This window comes from Anser anser (assembly GCF_964211835.1).
Source record: "Anser anser genome assembly, chromosome: 3".
Taxonomy (NCBI): domain Eukaryota; kingdom Metazoa; phylum Chordata; class Aves; order Anseriformes; family Anatidae; genus Anser; species Anser anser.
In genome coordinates, this window is record NC_139722.1 from 15,470,475 (window position 1) to 15,489,026 (window position 18,552).

Consider the following 18,552-nt stretch of genomic DNA (forward strand, 5'->3'; position numbering starts at 1 on the left):
AAGCTTACAACACGGTTTAATATCTATACAATCTCTATAATAAATTGAATTTCCACTGGTTGTTTACAGGTTTCGGTGCTGCTGTCATCTCATCCATTCTTTCTAAGAGACTCTGCTTATGTAAATAAGGATTAGTTGGTGAAGTTAATTATAGTAAGAGAAAAATCGCTGTTGAACTTGGGAAGAAAATGACGTCTAGAGAATGCCTGTTCACTGCCTTCTGCTCACAGTTCTATGGTGATTTTGATTAGGACCTTGGATATCCCCAATCTGTGTTTCTCAAGGCTCTGTACATGACAGAGAGATGCAAACTAACTTCAAAACATGTAGCTGGGTACCAGAGGAGGGCTCACTGCAGCAGTAAAAAATTTAATTTCAAAGGAAAATGTAGTAGTTGAACAAAATAAGGTGTCCACTCTACAAAATGTTGTTATACCACACGGATTATCATGTCTGTCCATGTGGGAAACTTATTCTGTTGATGATTAAGCCGGAAATCCTTGCCTATTTTGGCTCCACCCCGGGTATACCTACAGACCTTCCTGTTGTCATCTCTATCAGACTGGAGAAAAAGACTGCAAAGGAGCACATGTGGTAGGAGTGCAGGAGTGGGTGGTGGGTTGGGGTCTTCCTGTGCTGTGCACCTGTAATCACCCCAAGTACCCACTGCGGGCACTCTACCTGAGTAAGGACAGCACAATCAGGGCTACACAGCATTGGTAAAGGCATCCTGAAATTGTTGAAAGAAAATTAGTTGTCACGGTTCCTGCATGTGGCATAAAGGCACGAACGTGCTCTTTCAGAGGTGTTCTTATGTGGCAGTCAGGGGAGCACTAGTGAAGCTTTTCAGATAAAGGGCGGATTTTGGTGGGACTGTGTGATTAAAAGAGGCACATCTGGACTGTGTGAAAAACATTCTCTGTAGGAGTAGGCAGAAAAATAGAAATGTGCGTTCATCAAAAACTCAGGTGGTCAATCCGTATTTTAGAGATGCAATCTATTCCAACCTGGACTAATTGAAATATAATTTTTTAAAAAAATTCTTTTTCAATGTGTTTTGGAAAAAAAAAAAAAACACCATGTTTTCAAAGCATGTTTTGATCCCAACAACTGTTGTTACAGATCAGACAATTGGTGAAAAATACCTCAGACAGTCACAGTTTATACACTAACAGGCAAACCCTGTCAAACACATCCTTCTTGGTGGGTGGGTGTGTTTAACCTTCAAAGGTTAAACATTCCTCATAGATTCCTCAGGGAATCTACTCCAGTGCTGTATTAACCCTACCAAGTACTGTATTAACCTTACCGCTAGCTTCCGTACTAGTAACATGATTTTCCTTGCTATAATTTAAGACTATTATTTTTAATATTGTCTACCATGCACATGAAATAAACTACTACTTTTTCTTGCTCCCAAGCTGCGTATGTATCTAAAGACTGCTGTCCTTTTCCCAGTCTCCTTTTTCTTCAGGTTAAACTATGATAGATTGTTTGATCTTTCCTCCTAAGCCACATTTTCCAGTACTCCAGTTACCATCTGTGCTTCCCAAGACTCCAGTCGGCGGCCCACGTCTCAAGGATCAGACCTTCCGTGTCGTGCCCAAAACTGGGAGAAACGTCAGCTGAAACAGCGCCGGTGCTGAGCTGAAGGATTAAGATGTGCAGTGCTTGGTCAGTCCTGCGGGGCCTCCCTGGGAGAGGGATGCTCTGGATTCACAGAGAGCAGGGTTGGGAACCTGGGGCTATTTCACGTCCTTTGAAATTAGACAGGGAATGTGCAACGCTGCTGCTGTAACTCGATGTCCTCATCGGTGGCTTACCTGGGGAGTGAGTGCCCTCTGGAGGTCAGGGAGCACGGAGCTCTGTGTGCCTTCACGACGAACACCAAAATCCCCGTGCTTTTTAATTGAGATGTTCTTACGCGAACAGGAGCTTGAGCCTGACAGACTGGGCATCTGCCACCCTGTGTGGACTTGGTGACCCACAGCAAGAGTTGGAGCTGCTCGGTGTATCTCGGAGTAAGGCAGGCAAGTGTGGTAATTTTCAGCATTACGCAACCAGCAATAAATATAAAAACTGCCTGTGCCGTTTTTGGAAGAAGCTCTGGACAACACAAGGACAAGGAGAGGCTTGCTTTGCTCTCCCCTCTCCCACTTTGAGACGTTTTTGAAAGCAAAATGGTTCCTGCTGCAGCCATCTGCTCTCAAGACTGAAGAAAGCATTTTAGCTGAACAAGGTGGGGTTTTTTTTGAAAGTGTACGTTTCCATTTTCTGTGTGTGAACACAGTTGTCTACTACAGTTGGATATTCGTGTCTGCAGATTGGAATCAGCCCTTGCGTGGGCTACTTTAATGCCATCATCTTCCTTCTTCTCCAAGTAGCTTAGCTGCCATCCTGAAAGCCTTCATCCTCCAGTTCTCAGATGCTGAGGAAGCCAGGATATGGCTGTGGGCCATGGCCCAACTCTTCCTTCTACAGTGGCTTTTTTTTTTTTTTTTTTCCAGAGACCACCGGCGTGTTGGCAGTGATCACACTGTTCCCTACCACCTTGTGTGCCTGTCAACTGCCTTCTTCTGCTAAAGTCTAACCTCAAAAATAAACAGTCTCAGCTGCAAGGCACTAAGTAAACACAGCTCCACCTCAGCCAAGTGTGAGATTGCAGTCTGCTGTATCAGGGCAATGCTAGTGGCTTCTGTGTTGGTCTCCACCTAGGCAGGGCTGAGCATGGTCCTACAGAAGCCACATGCACCCTGCGAAGGCAGGCAGTGTATGTATGTTCCCCATGCTCTGCTGATTACTATTTTTTCCCTGCAAAACAATTGCATCTGTGTCAGGAAGATGCACTAGTGAGCAGGCTTTAGGTATTTTGTCGATTTAGATGGTGGTTTCCCTGGGCAACCACAGATTTTAGGAACTACAAACCTGCTAAATTCAAGGGTGATGATCAAAAGAGCGTAAGGCAGGTTGCTGAGCAGCATGCCTTCAGAGCAAAATGTAAAAGCCTGCTTCCTGGTCACTGAGTTTCCATCAGCTAAACGAGGAAAAAAAAAAAAAAGTAGCAGAAGGGAATTTGAGAGCACAGGGGAGAAACAGAAAATCCAAAGAAAAAAAAAAAAAAAAGAAAACAAGTGAAAAAAAAAAATTGATCTCCCTCCCTCAGCAGGGAGAGTTGAAAAAGCACAGAACACATCTGACATGCCTTAAATTTTACTCTTTAGAGCAAGCTTAAACATGCAAGTGGCAGGCTGACGAATCCTTGGGTAAATACATGAAATGTAACAACCTGCTGTGTTTTATTGCCCAGGCTTTCAGAATTTGAAGTATGTTGTTTATGCTGTGACTCATCTGAGCTGGTCTCTGTTGATTGTTTCTTTTCAGGAGGTAAAAATTCAGGAAGAGTTTCAGAAGAGCCCTTTGGCTCTAATCTTTCTGATGTTAGTAGCAGTGTTATTGTGGGCTTGCATGGGAAGAAGGATGAGATCTGTGGTCTTGACTCACTGTATATGGCCGAGTTACCCCAAATCTGAAGAGAATAGTCTCCTTAGGCATTGTTGAATGACATCCATCTTAGTTCTTGAAAAATTTCCATGCTAGACAGTACTTTTGGTCTCTCTGAGGAAGAAAAAAAAAGAAAAAAAAAAGAAAAAAAAGAAAAAAAAAGAAAAAAAAAGAAAGGATTTTGTTACCTGCTAATTTCAGTGTTGTGGAATCTGAAAGAGGTCTGCTAGGTAGATCTCTTTGACTTGCTTTGTTCCTAGTATTTTTACTTGAAGCATTAGGAAGGCTGGAGGTCATCCTCAAGTTTCCTCTTTCGTGCTCCACTGCTGAAGAAGTAATCCATGTTTACCAGCATCTTGCCAAGTTCAGTATTCATTCTGCTGCCAATGTTCTGGTTGGTGGAGTTGGGAACTTTGTTTGAAAACACAGATATATAATCTGGCAGTGGCTTCTGTTCCTTTTTCTTACCCTGAATGAAACAAAGACCATTAATGCTAAAGTTTTCAGAGTTACATCCTTTACTTGTTATAAAAATTCAAGTTACTGAGATTACTGGTAATATCAGCTCTTTTGCTTTTAAAAACAGAATTTAGATGTACTTAAAATATAATGCTTACTGAATGCACATGAAAGTGTTGCAAAAATGCAGTAAAATGATTTTTTTTCCCTATCCTCTTTCATGGGAGTGAGATAACACAGGAAAATGAATCATTTTTAAATATGTTGCATGAAATGTCAGGAGAGAAAGAATTTAGCCTGCTCTGGAATGGTAGTGATGTGGGAGGTTTTTTGTTTCATTTTTAGTAAGTGGCTTGGGTTTTGGCATGATGTCATTATCTCACAAACTCTTCCTAGGAAGTTGGTTCTTCTAGCACTTTCTGTGTATGGAGAAATATTGTTGAAATATTTCAATAATTATTCAATATGATAATGTTGAAACAGACTGAACACAAACACAAGCTGTATTCCTTTTTAGCAGATGAATGGTACCTCGTCTGTCTTTTATTTTCCTAAAGATTTTAGCATTAAAGCATTTGCCAGTTATGCCCAAGTATTCCCCGATTTAAAGCATTAGCCTACTTCAAACTGATGCAAGCTAGAAGGATCCCGGGTTACAGGTAGGTGTTTGTTTGAAACTTACCATTTGGTCATAGTCCTTTAGGAAACTCCAGTTCTGGTACCTTGGAATAGAAGTAAAAAATGCAGTTTAAAATTTTCTGTCTCTGTTGGTCATATTTGAAAGTCTATTTATCTGCTCAATTCCATACTTACAAGCCAGTTCTTATGCCTGCAAACTCTTTGTACCCAAACCTGTGTTTTCTGTGGTGAAGCCCAGGGTTTTCTTTATTCCCGTACTGCACCTACGTTTTGTTAGGAGTGTATTTTTGCTAAAGGAAGACGAGGCTAGCATGTCCACGATGTATTCCTTGTGTAAATGCAGATAAATCTACGAAGTCCTGAGTCACTCTAGCAAATTTCTGTCCCATGCCTTAAATAAGACAGAGCTTCTTATTTTTTAATTGACCGATATTCTGCTGGCAGAAGTCCCCGGTAGGAATTCCCAGAGCTATATTTGCAGCAGTCAAACACCCGCTGGAGTATTTTTGTGCAGATAGGTATCTGTGCTAGGAGCAAAGCGAGGAGCCAGAAGACCTGAGTTTTGCTCCTCAGCCCTGTTCTACACCTGGTGTGTTACTACAGGGCAAGCCCTTTGATTTTCTGTCCTTTGCTTTCTCTGGCCAGAGATGAAGACAACTGCACTTCACCTGCTGTTGTAAAAGTGCTGTGAGGTCGACAGAGGAAGCAGTACATCTAAAGCTGTATTTGGGACTATAATGGGCTCAAGGGACACCACAGTTGACCCTGAGCTGGTTACTGGTGTCCATGTAGTGCTTTGTCTAAGCTCACGGTGCTGAAGCTGCACAGCCTTCCGAGTTGAGCTCTTGTGTACGGCACAGCCTTGTACCTCATGGACACAGTGGCCTTGGGTTTCTGTGCTGTGCTCCCCCATCCTGTACAGCTACGCCTGAAGAGCAAATAAAAGCTAATTTATGATTGTTATGTTTATTATTATGTTTTGGTATACCAGCACAGCACAGGGGGCCCAGATTTATTTACTTTGCTATGTCAGGCACTCTGTAAAAATACCAGATTTGGATGTTACTCCTGGGACTGCTGTTCCCAGCGTGGGACCACACTGTGGTGCCAATTACTGAGAAATGTTTGGGTCTGTGCCATTTACCTATACCCACTTCAGGTCAGACCACCAACACGTAGCAAGCCTTGGTTTGGGGATGGGGATGTGGAGCTGAAAGACTTTTCCCTGCAGGCTGTAGCGTGTAGAGAAGCCAGCTATGGTGGCTTTAGGCACCGGTCCACATACCCTACCCCTCCACGGGAGGCCTGTCTTTGTAGCTAAGAATGGAGAGCAGGGCATGCACCAGGTTTATGATGTGTTAAGTACACATGAAAGTAGGTTTGCACCAACATCCATGCCTGTGAACCCCAGCACAGAGGTGCAGGCAGAGCATCCCTCCTGCTGCCTGTGCTCTGGAAGGGGTATGGAACATACTGGGCCCGCTGGGAGAAGGCCTGGTGCACAACTGGGAGAGGGTGGCATTGCCTCCACAGCCCTGCCTGTGCATGAGTCAGCCTTTCCTTCAGGTAAAAGGAGATAGACAAGAGTGTAAAAACAGCTCTGGAGAAACCAACCCTACTATCTGCATTTCCTCCAGAAGGGTGAGGAGGGCAGGGCTCTTCAGATGCTTTCTTTTCCCTTCCTAAAAACATCCTGGAAGTGATGTGCTTCATTCTCCACCCTTTTGTTTTATCTGCTTGGCTAGTGCATAGACAGAGCCGGAGCTGGCTGTGCTTTCACCAAGGATATTCTTCTGATAAGCGTGTCCATGTTGTGTACAGAAGCACGAACATAAGGCACAAGTTATGTGGCAGAGGCAGGGAGGATGTTAATTTCTGGTTCCCTCAGGTAGCTGCTGTATACACGATTGCATGCCGTTCAGCCTGCTGAAACACTACAATAATGGGATTTGCCTGTCTGCACATGGCTCGTGGGGCATGTTCAGGGATTTCCAGGCTGGGAATACAGAGTCGCGTTTTGGCAGAACACTCTGTTCAACTTCCATTTCAGCCACTTCCAAGAATATGAGAAGTGGTGATAATATCAGCGTGTCTGCAATAAATTATAAAGGTTGGCACATTTATGTAATCATTGTGGAGATCTCTATTAAGCTAAAAGATATTAAACATGCAGCTCTTTGCATCTCTTCTTTGGCTTAGGCTTAGGTGTGTCAGGAGGTATTAGCATAGATTTTGTCCAGTGAAGAATAACAGAGATGATGTAGCCTTAGACAGAAAGGTGCTAGGGTCTGATCCAAAGTCCCTGCAGAAGAAAAATTCCCTTGATAGCTTAGGCTCTGAATCAAGCCCTAGGACTGTCAGGGAGCATCAGTACCACTGTCAGAATGAGTAGAAGGGTGAACTGGAACAAGTGACTTACCAGATTTTTCTTCCTCTCTGTTCAGCCTCCACAGACTCCCTCCAGATCTTATCCTGTTGGACCTGGTCCTGCTGCAGTGCTGCCTGCTCATCTGCCCTGCTCCGAGCAGCGGGCTGTGCCACAACAGGTCTTCCAGGCTGGGTGCTGCCACGAGACAGGGATGGAGCTGAGGCTGCTTGCCCCAGAGGTGTTGTTGCTGCTTGCCAAGACCTAATCAAGGTGTTCCTCCTGAATCCAGAACCCTTTCCCAACACGTCCATTTTGAGACTCACTCTATCCCTGGTATTATTAGGTATATTGGGACTGTCACGGAGGTTAAACCTGCGATTATTTGTGCTTTCAGAGCTCCTTCTCTCCCAGCATTTTCTTTTAGCTGCTGATTTGGAGTGCTTTAAGAAAATGAATGTAGATGCCAGCACTGACAGGCAGAGCTTGGCACTGTTTCGCTTCCCTGTTACTTAATGATCATTTCCTACTGCTTTACATTGCTTCATTGCCTGAAGGCCGGAGAAGTTTTCATGGTAACAACAATTTCGTCAGAAATAATTGTTCCTGAAAGCCGTCAGTAAGCAGCAAACTCTCAGCCTAGGAGGCCATTAATGCTGTGTGCGGCTGAGACCACCAAACTCTGCAGAACGATAAAGCCTGGTTTAGCGCAAAGCATGCTGTGGAGCCGAGTTTGTCAGGAGCACTTTTGTTGTATTTCTGCAGCAGAAGCAAAATCTCCCGAAAGCTGCTGGTTTCCCTGGTGTGTTTACTGTCTCCATTGGGAACAAGCCTGCCTTGTGAATATTCACGAGAAAGGGAGCGCAGCCCCAGTGCGGAGCTGCTGGGGCCTTGAAGTCTGTTTGAGGCGGAGTTTGTTTTTTTAAAATAAGATACTTCAATGAATCTGTGCTTTAAATCTTGTTATTTTTTTATATATATATAAAAAATGAGCAGCCATAGATCATGAAAAGCCCTTTTAAAGTACTTAGAGATTTCTGCAGAAGATATTAAGCAACTATGGGAAGTGCTTTTTAAGTAACTTTAAAGGGTCATTAGTACACAAAGTGAGAATTTTCAAAACTGTGTCCAAAATGTCAGTTTGTCTTTACAGTCAGCCTGCTGGTCTTCCGTGGTATGCAGTCACTTCTTCAAGTATTTGTGACCTTGCAGGAAAACGGGGTATTTTAAGTATAAATTTCCTCTCAAATTCTTGACTGACTTGTTTTTGAATAATGTGGATTAGCTCCAGATGAGTTCTAGCCTCTTGCTTCATCTTGCTGGTAAATGCTAGTGAACTTAAATTGATTCTTTCTTTATTTATTTTCAGATATGTTTACTTGGGGTATTGGAAAATATATGCTGATTTCGGCAAGTAAATAATCTCTTTTAAAATAGTTCTAACTATAAAACAATTCAAACGTTTCATGTGGACATTTTTGAGCAAGAGTTATTTCTGTATTTGGAAACCCTGACTTTGAAAATCGCAGTAACATAAGAAGAGAGAAAGAAGTTTGCCTCAAAACAAAATGCTTGTCCCAGGGTCCTCTCCAAGTTGGACCATGTGCAGCCAGTTAAAGAATTGGACTTTAGCAGCATCTATCTGCTTTAAAAGGAAGCTGAGGCACGCTTGGATGACCCGATTCATTAATCAATGCACATGGGATTTTAGCTCCTGATCGTGTCAGGAAAGGATCTGAATGGGAAGGCTATTCCTGTGCATGAAATGCTTTTTAATTCTTGTTTACAAAGTTCTTGTGTTATTTTTTTCTAACCTTTCAAGTAATTTTCTGCAAATTAAACATAAAAATAAGCTAAAAATTATTGTCAAGCTGAGTACATAGCTTCCAAACATCCTGTTCCAGTTGTTTCTCTGGATATGATAGATGGGAATTGGATCATGGCTGTTTATTTTTTTTAAATATTATAATACTATGACTGTAGCTGCTGTTCCAAAAACAGACCACTAAGAGCAAGTATTTTAAAAACTATCCCATCTTCTACTGGGACCAAAAGTCATTAAGGGAATGGTTGCAAACCGTTAAAGCACATCGAGGGGAGGGTAAGGGCGACATTTCTGGGGATAGCGCTAGATTCCTTACTGGATATATCTGTAGCCCATTTAGGCCATGAATTAACAGCTCAGCAGCTCTGCAGATATTGAACTGTTTCCCCTAACATTGTCATCTGCTGGTTTAGCATTTTATTCTTTATTATAAGAATTTGGGGCTTTTAAAGAGGGAACTCATTTGAGTTGATAAAACTGATCTACTGTGTACTTCTTTTCATCCTGTGGTAGAAAAGGTTGATGTTTGTTGTGGCTTCATGTCATATGTATCATGTAAATTGATTATAGCATCTTTATTTTTTTCTGCTAGGGGGCATGAAACTGAAAAAAGTCCCTAATGAGTGTCAGTGTAGGAGATGGCGCCTTTGATTAGGAGTCTATTTTGGGATTAGTTTATCTGATGAGCAGTGTCAGTGTTTATTATGCTGAGGGAGAACTTAACTGAGGTTATTCCTTTGTGGCTACTAGACAGGTGATGATACACACTACAAATTTTTCTATGAGAAATGCATGAGTTAGTTCCTCCCAGAAGAGAAAAAAAATATTTGATAGGCTTTTTATGGAAAAAAAAAAAGGTTCAGGTGTTTAGATAAACCATTTTCATATGACCACAAGAGGGTATTGCAGTATAAGTTATGCAAGACTTGAGCTAATGTTTGACTTTAATATGCACTACCTTATTTTTAAAATATGCATTTTTCAAAATTGATCATTTAAATTAACCAGTAGTTAAGAAAAACAGATTATGTATGCCAGTATTTGATGTCCAGATCCAGAGACAATTTCTGAGCTGGGTTTTCTAAAAATTGCTTTGGTTTTTATAGTAAAATTTCCTGCAAAAATTATGTCTTCTAAACTTTAAGGACAGTGTTACCAAATGTGCACGCCATGTTTTGTACAGTTCAGACCATGGAAGAGGGAGCTGGACGGATTTCTGGATTCTCCTGTCCCCGAATCTTTTGCTGAATTTAAGAGAAATGACATGGTGTGCCTGCCTGTCTCTCAGCAAACTTACCTTCAAAATAAGAAACATCCCAGCCATATTACATTATCTATGAAGAGCAAATTTTGGGGAGGTGTGATTAGGTGATGATTTGATGGACAGCAAAGTTTTTTGTTGGTGGGGGTTTTGTTTTGTTTTGTGTAAGAAAGTTTGTATTTGATGGGAAATGCTTGCAGAGATCTAAGAAACACAACTGATGTGAATAAGAGGCAGGAGCAAGATCATCAGCAGGAGGAGAGGGCGGCTCTCTGGACGCCAGCTTTGGAGACTGGTTCACTATTTGGAAAGTTTCCACTTCACCCGTGGGATGGAAACCCCTGTGTCAACCTTTGGGTACAAGCAGTGCTTCCTGTCTCTGGATAGTGACATTTGCATTGGCGTCATCAAGTGAATCAGGATCGGGCAAGTCAGCCAAGACTGCAGGTAGGAAAATGGGTGCTGGTAAAGGTTAGCAGAGTGGGAAGGTAGGTGCTTGGTGGCGGAGCGCTGTGCGCCCAAGGGAGGAGGGATGGATGGCAAAGCATTGCTGTCCCTCTTCCTCACCGGCCCTGGGTATTAACCAGGGGGCTGTACAAAGCCTGGAAATGGTGGATCCTACTGACAAGTTACCCCTTGGTCTCTCAAGAGTGGAGTGGCTCAATACAGACAAAAATAAAAATTCTACAAACAACTTCAGAGTAAAGCCCCTTTTAAATGAAGTCTGTGTAGCCACCTGGTTAAAGGCCTCATACGCTCTTAAATTTTACTGTAGCTTTGATACAAAAATATAAACTTCTTTCCTGTAATGAAGGTCTGCTGAGAGAGCCTGACAAGTTTAGAGTCTGTTGCGTCGGCAGCTTACAAATACCACAGAGGGAACGTCTGCTTCCTGTGACACAGAGTCTGACACTTCAAAATAAAATCAAAGCTGTAATGCAGACTGCAAGAAATCTGTATCTGGAACCTGGGTTTTTTCCCTCTTTCTTTTAGTATAAATTCAAATGTTACAAAATATGCTAGCTACTGATAGGCAGTTATTTGAAACAAAAAAAATATATACTTATTTGAAAAAATATTATTTACTTGAAAAAATACTCAACGGTGGCTATTCCATACAATATGCAGGCCTGTTAGTTTCTGTATGGGTTATGTCAAACGCAAACGATAGTTGAAATTGGAGATAGAAGCAGTATAGCTTTGCAATATGGAAAATCCATATTTTGATACATTTCCACCAGTATTCTGCCACCTAGACTGATAGTCATATAAAGTTGGAAGGCACCATTAGAATCTTCTCCTTAAATCTGCCAGGTGAATGCAGCGGTGGGATTTCAGGTAGGGAGTGCCGAAGGGTTGCTGTGTGTCTAGGAACATTTAGAAGTACCTGTTTCAGGAGAAAGAAACAAAAAAGGGAGGAATGTTCCCCTCTGGCTGAGTCTTATCAATGTTTTCAGGTGGTATTTTACATAATTTCAGTCTTGGAGGCTAGATCTTGTGAAGAAGTACAAAATTGCCTGGATGGCCAAAATTATCTTCAGAATTCAATCCGAATTGTTCAAGTCCCATTCTCACCACGGCAGGGAGCTCTTGTAATTGTGTAGTAGAACTTGGCTTTGTTCTGTTTATTCTCTTTTTCTTGCACAGTTCATTAACAGTTCTAATGTGTATATACATTGAATATGTACATATATAAAAATGTATATTATACATACAAAGTGATTAAGTACTCCTGAAAAGGCTGGATTTCATATTGCTTTAGTACCTGAGGCAGCAGTCTTGACCTCAGGAGTCTGGCAGAGCTCTACTTTTCTCCGACCCTGTGCTCTGTGGAATGCATCTAGGAACAGTTAATCCCAGTTTCCAGGTCAGTTCATAACAGTGAGGAGAAGCTGCCTTGCAAATACTACAGAGACTGAGTCTTCTCTCTCTGTTACCTGGTGCACTGTAGTACTTACAGAAGTATTTTATAGTGAATTGTAATATTCCAGATGTGTATGACATTAAAATAATGTTCAAGACGCTTTTCAGTTCTTTTTTTGATTCTTCTCTGGCCCCGGCTCTATCCTCCAGTAGCTAAAAGTATATTTACTAGTCTACACTTTAATACACTCAATGTTTCATTGATATATGCTCACCATATTCATTCAAAGGGACGTTGACTTTCTGTTTTGACATGAGATACCAAAAATTCTCTCCTACAAGGTACACAAGTTCTCTGCAAGTTAGGCAGTTTTCAAATCTGGATGCCTAAATCTTGCATTGCATCTTGTCTGTAGATATTAAATGAAAGGGTCCTGATTTTTCCTAACATTTATAAGTTCTGTTGCTTGAAAATTGAACTACTTCCCTTTAGTTTATTCAAGGGAAGTGTCAGAGCCTAAAACTGTGAAGCTTTGTCTGGACACGTCAATCATGTGCTTTCTCTGTTTTTCAGCAGAGCTTTTACCATCTTCATGCAGGTTTCTATTAATGTAGGTTTCCTTCTTGCAAGTACCAGCTAATGTTAAACCACACGTTAGGCTCATGTATGGCCAGCTCTGGCCATTAGGGATTAAAAGGAGGTTCTTCCTAGAGGAAGGATATTCGCATAACTGGGTGTAGGTTTTTTTATCTTTTTCTTTGATTCCCTAGGACCTGGTGACAAGTTTCCTGAGATCACAGGAGGATTCAGGTGACCTCAGGAGGTCTGTAGCTGCTCCAAGCAGGACTATGAGATGAGACCAGCTCAGGGCTTTATGCAGTTGGTCTTGAAAGCCTCCAAGGATGGAGACTGCACAACCATGGTGGGTGATGTGCTTTACCACTTGACTGTCCTCATGGTGAAGTTTTGCCTTACATGTAGTCAGATAAACATTCTTGTTTCAGCTCGTGCCTGTTGTCTTTCATCCTCCCACCATGTCCTGCTGTAAGCAGCCTGGCTTTGTCTTTTCAGTAGCCTCCTTGCAGGTACTGGAAGACTACTCTTGGGTCTGGCTGAAGCTTTCTGTGCACCAGATTGAAGAAGACCCGATGAGCGGTCACACTGTGTTGCACAGGTCTGTCTGAGCTGTGCCTAACACTCCCTTTTCTGTCCCTGCCTGACTTGACTACATCTTGCTGCTCATGCCCAGTGAGACAGATGGTCTGGGGGACCTAGAAGGGCAAGTGACAGTGTACGGGGAAAGCACAGTGAGTTTTGCCCTGTTTTTCTTTGATCACCTGTGCTGGTTTGTTGTTCAGTTCAGCCTCATTCCTTCTAGGCCTGTAGAGAGTTTCTTTGTTTTTTCTGTGCTGCTGGAAACTTTTGTTCCGTAAAGAAATGGGCAGCCAAAACAGTGTGAAATCTTCCAGGATGTGTTTGAAGCTTCATATTTTTAGCTCAGTTGGGCAACATTTTGTGTGCCAATACTAAAACGGTAAGGCAAAACCGAAAGGAAAACAGCTGTGTCCTGGGACCTTATGGCCAGAGCAGCCAAATGGAGTTGGAACAGCTTTCAGGTGGGATTTCTAGTGTAACAGATGCTTCATTGAAGATCCTTTTATGGTTTTATGGAGAAGAATGGGATCCTGACTGTTAAGGATGGGCTGTGTTCTGGTTTTCAGGATAGGCCCCTGTGTTTAGGGATCCTTATCCTTAGATTTTTGAAACAAGATATGAATGAACTGGCCTCTTGAATGCTTAAAATTAGAAAGCTTCCAAAGCAGGAATGGACAGCTAGGCAATTGAAAACACAGGTGCAGAATTAGGATAAAATCCTACTTTCTTACAACTTGACCAGTTAATGGGAAAACATCAAGATCTTCTCCTACTTTTTTTTTGTGTGTGTGTGAGTTATCCCCATAATCTGCACAAGTGCAGTATGAGGATTGTACGCCTCTCTAAAAATCCAGCTTTGATCACAGCACTGACCTAAGTGCATCTCTCAGCCTTTTCCAGGTAGACATCCTGGAAACCTTTCAGCAAAACAGTGATTTCTCAAAGACTGTTGACCTGTTCAACCCGAAATATTTCATCTGAAATGTAATGAGCTCAGTGAATCTTGGATGAATGAGAAGCAGGGTTTCCAAAATGCTTCCAGGATCTGGAGCACCAGGACAGAGACAGAGTAAAGCCAGCTCAAATAATTTTATCATACTGCACATTATTTTCTGTTATTGATTTGCTATTTAAAAGAGGACTTACTCATAAGTAAAGGGAGAAGTTGGGTGGCACTTTGTAAAATAAATAATTTAAATTTCCAGTCCTATGTTGGAGGAAAGTATGTGCTTTTTATCCTCCATTTGTTACAGTTTATATCCCTAATCCCAGCTATTTTTCTGTTGTAAGAGTTTTGTTCATATACTTGAATCTCTTAGTTGGAGGATCAGGTTGTTTCTTAACTGCCTTTTTTAAGTCAGATGATTAAAAAACAAACAAACAAAAAACACCTATGCCATTAGTGTCAAATGAAAAGCAGCCACGCTCTTGCACTTGCAGTAGGAGAGCAGTTTATGTCAGCAGAACATTTTTGCTAGTTAATGAGAATATAATTTCTGGAAGTATCCCGCTCTAGCTCTGTAGTTACAGTGGTACCATACTGTTGCAAAAGGCCAATTTAGGGACTTCTCAACAAGCGTCTCTGCTAGCTGTTCTGTTCTGGGGCCTTTTTGGGCCCAAGTACTCCGGGGCTGTGATACACATCCAGGCTCAGGAGAGCTGAGCTGCAATCCCAAACTTAATGCAACTGGCATCGGGTACCCAGAGCCATGTTAAAGGGTGGAGACTGCTGCAGACTTCTAAAGCTGTGCTGTATCTCTTTGGTCTCCGCCTTTTTCCATTCCTCTGGAGTCTCATCAGCTTGGTAGAATGGATGTCCACCTGGGCTGCGCAGCTCAACTCACACAGACCTACAACTTTGCAAGAGTACTAGAAAACAACAACATCAAAGCAGACTTTGCAAAGTCTTTCTTCTTTCTAAAGCTTTTCTCACAAAAGACAGATTAAAGTACCATTTCTAACCTTAAAAAAAAAACAGTTTAACTTGCTTTTCTACCTACCTTTGTTTATGGTGAGTGTTCAAATTCACTTCTTTAGAATAAGGACTTCTCAGCGCCATGGTGTGTACTTTATACTTTGTTTTATGGACTCTGCTATTGGTGCTGTTGTTAGCCTGGAGAAGTAAATAGACTTCGAGCAAAAGATCACGCCATAGCAACCCTCAGCTTCTGTTTACAGTTCAAATAAATGTCTGTGCCATAGAAATTTATGTTCGGAGGAATTTTCTAAGCTGGTATGCTAATTGGTTTATTAACAAAAGGATTAATGCAGATAAGTTGAAGACAAATGTACCCTCAATATTTAAATGGTGATTCATTTCATTATTTGAAAGCTGTCAGTAAATAACACATCACAGCCACTCAGTAGGCAGAGGGTATTTTTTGACTTATTTATCATAGTAGAAAGTGCACGACAGTTCTGAGGGAGATTCATGAAAGCACTCAGCAGAATAGGAGTTGTCCCATTAAAATCTGTATTAAAACTTCATTTGTTTAATGGGAGAACTCTTTGCATGTTTTGAAAACCCAAGTGTGTTGGTTTATAATTTTCTCACCTTTTGGTTAAAAAAAAGTATCTCTTATTTAAGCAAAACTTCTGTTGACTGTATTGAACATTTTTCTGGAGAAACGCGAGTGGAATAAGTGATGTGCTGCTCTGAAAATCCCAGCTGCATGAGGTTTCGGCCTTTAAAGGTTACGCCAGGAAAGGACATTTTTTTTCCTTTCTGCAACTGCTACTAAGACACCATTGCTAGCAGCGTCTGGTTTTACTTTTTAATGTTTTTAAAAGTTTGTTTTAATGTTTTACAGAGTAAAACTTCTAATGTTTTAATGTGCAAATGGCCAAGCTTTTTATTCCTAAATGTAATCATTCCTTACAGCTTTCCCCCATACATGTTGGTCCTTCAGCCGACTTTTCATTATACTTGGCCAGTGGTGCAGAAAGGTCCCTTCCAACCCAAACTGTGATTCTGCCAGCCTGGGATGGAGCCACCGATTTGGAAGTTATTTTATTTGGTGAGATCCTCGCTGGTTTTGTCACGGAGAGTGGCTGGAGAGGCCGGCTGGGAGGCAGGGCAGGGTTAGGTATATGTGGACATCCTTCTGATTTGGTTTCTGCTTGTGTTTGTGTGTAGTGCGGGATAATGTGTTTTAATTTAAATACAGAGGTGGTACGTGGCCAGCTGGTGGCACAGCTTCTGGTGATACTGCTGGACAAATAAAGCCTGCATAAGCACAACCAAAATCGGGCCAAGCAACTGGCCCTGTGGTTGTGAATGGGTTCACTATTAAAAAATGTTTATTTTAGCCGAAGAAGCTGACCAGTGTATTCTTACACAATGTGCTATATGCAGCAACGTGTCATTACATGGTTGGAAGTTTAAAATACCATCGAAATAGCAAACCTGACATATACGGTCCTGAAATGAATCAGATGAAATGTCCCTCATAGAACACTATTTAGCTCTTTTGTGAAGGGTGAAGACTTGCAGGTCAGCAGCCACCCTTGAACTCATGCTGGACAGCATATAGAGCTGTATAAGGTCCGTGTATATAGGAACTGGGGACTACCACATACGGGATAATCCTGCTCAGGAGAGGGGGATCACGTAGGTAGGGTTTCTGGGCCCAATCCATCCCTGTGCTGGTGGGGTGGGAAGCCCATGGGGCAGGGTATGGGGCAGGCTGCGGGAGGCCTAGAGGGCCTGAGGGAGGCAGGTACGGAGGTGTTAGGGTAGCACAGCAGCATGGGCAGTACGAGCTAGGATTCTGGGGGATGTGTGCGGCTGTAAGAGGGTACCTCCTCCCCCTATCAAAATAATAATATCTAAAAAATAGCCACAGACCATCACTGGAAATTGAATCGTGAAATCCAGAGGGAACTGATCCTCTCAGATCCTCCAGCGCGATGCTTGCTTGGAGCCTGCCTGCAGCATGCACGGATCCAGATTTGTGCCTCTTCTCTCCCCACTTCCTTACACCATGTCAACATTACCTAGGTGAGGGAAAAGTCAGGTTTTTATATAGCGCTTGCTGCTATAGAAACCACTGGCTCTGTAACGGCGTGCCCCGCGATGGAGGCGCTGCCAGCAGCAGCTCCAGGCTAGGAGCTGCCATAGCCGTGGCTGTCAGCCTGCAGCGTTTTAGATCACAAAAGGCTCACGAAACTTTGGGCTCAGCGAGGGGTTGTTTACACTGGAAGAGAAATCCATAGCTTTGTAGTGTAAAGATTTATCTGCTATTTTGTGTCTGTCACAACTTGCAGACCACGTTAAGCCTCTGCTGGGCTGAATTACGGCTGTAGCTTCCCCCAGAAGGTCACTATCAGCCATCTCTGTTTTCTCTTCAACGGGAAAGAAAAGCCAGCGTTAAAGGAGATATATGAAAAGCATTATGCCTACTAAGCCATTCATGATAGTGTTAGGATAAGTCTCTAAAATGACTGTAACTCTGATGAATATTTCTGAAGCCATAGGGAAATGGAGCTGTCAGCTATGAGCAGAGAAAAGCAATCTAGTATTGATCCTCAGGATCAATGGAGCAATCCTGCTAACGCTTATAATTCTCATTTCTGTCACTAGAAAACAAACAGAACAAGAAGGGAAAAAACCAAATGTAGAACATACCAAAGACATCGCGAAATGCTGTCTGCTGAAAGTGAAACGGAGATTGGATTCATGAAGTGGATTAAACCAATAAATGTGATTGCTTCTTTGGAGGCTACAAGATCTCTAGATGAGGAAGGAAGCTGCATTATTAAAATCCAAATTCTGGATATTGCATCTGAGGCAATTATCTCACAGAGATTTGCAATTAAAAACTCTGAGGAGAACAAAAACCTGTGTGAAAGACACGGTACAAAATAAAGCTCTCTTTTCAATGATGAGGGTTAGCTCATCACTGAGTGTTAAGTAATTGTCATTATTTAACACTCTCAAGGTTAAGTAATTAGTTGGGCACCCTTTGGCACTGGGGGTGGAGGGGTTGGGGGAGTCCCTAAATGTTTCTACAAGTGTTTTGTGGTGCTCCAAGCTGTTAATTGCTCCTGTTGCCACCATCTTCCATCCCAAGGAGACACTCTTACATGCAGAGTACCTTTCCCTTCTATAATGTTCCACTCACAGCAAGTTGGTCTTCATTTTGCTCCTCCCTTCTTCAGATGTCCTAAGCTCATACCTAGAGGTACATACCTGAAGTTCAGCTCTTGATGCCCTGCCTTTAGAAACAAGAGCGTGCAGTTGATTTCTGCAGCCCTGAAATGGCAGTTTCATTAGTTTGACATGTTTAATGTGCAAAAAGTCTAAGAAAATAGGATGCTTATTTAGACAGACACCTGTTTGCAGGAGCTGGCCTTATTTTGGCTTCCAAAGCAGCTGTCCCCAAGGATCCCCCTCATCCCACGGGCCAGGGGCAGAGGCGAGGCAGGACGTGGGGCAGCCACTGTGCTCAGCAGCAGTGGGAGGGAGGAGAGAGACCGGGACC

The 18,552-nt window shown here is 42.3% G+C and overlaps 1 protein-coding gene across 3 annotated transcripts; it reads right to left on the reverse strand.

Annotated features, from left to right (window-relative positions):
* Positions 1 to 1,063: 1,063 nt before the first annotated feature.
* On the reverse strand, positions 1,064 to 17,052 carry CIMIP5 (ciliary microtubule inner protein 5). Of its 3 annotated transcripts, none has more exons than XM_083830567.1 (5): positions 15,070 to 17,052; positions 7,019 to 11,437; positions 4,643 to 4,682; positions 3,771 to 3,970; positions 1,064 to 3,615 (listed from the first exon to the last, which is right to left on the reverse strand). In XM_083830567.1, the coding sequence occupies exons 2-4, from the start codon at positions 7,276 to 7,278 to the stop codon at positions 3,779 to 3,781; spliced, it is 492 nt and encodes a 163-aa protein (XP_083686693.1). In that variant the 5' UTR covers positions 7,279 to 11,437; positions 15,070 to 17,052; the 3' UTR covers positions 1,064 to 3,615; positions 3,771 to 3,778. The 3 variants fall into 3 exon arrangements, with proteins under 3 accessions (XP_083686693.1, XP_083686694.1, XP_083686692.1); XM_083830568.1 differs by having other exon boundaries at positions 7,019 to 7,162; positions 15,070 to 17,051; XM_083830566.1 differs by having other exon boundaries at positions 7,019 to 14,938; positions 15,070 to 15,183.
* Between the last annotated feature and the right edge of the window lie 1,500 nt (positions 17,053 to 18,552).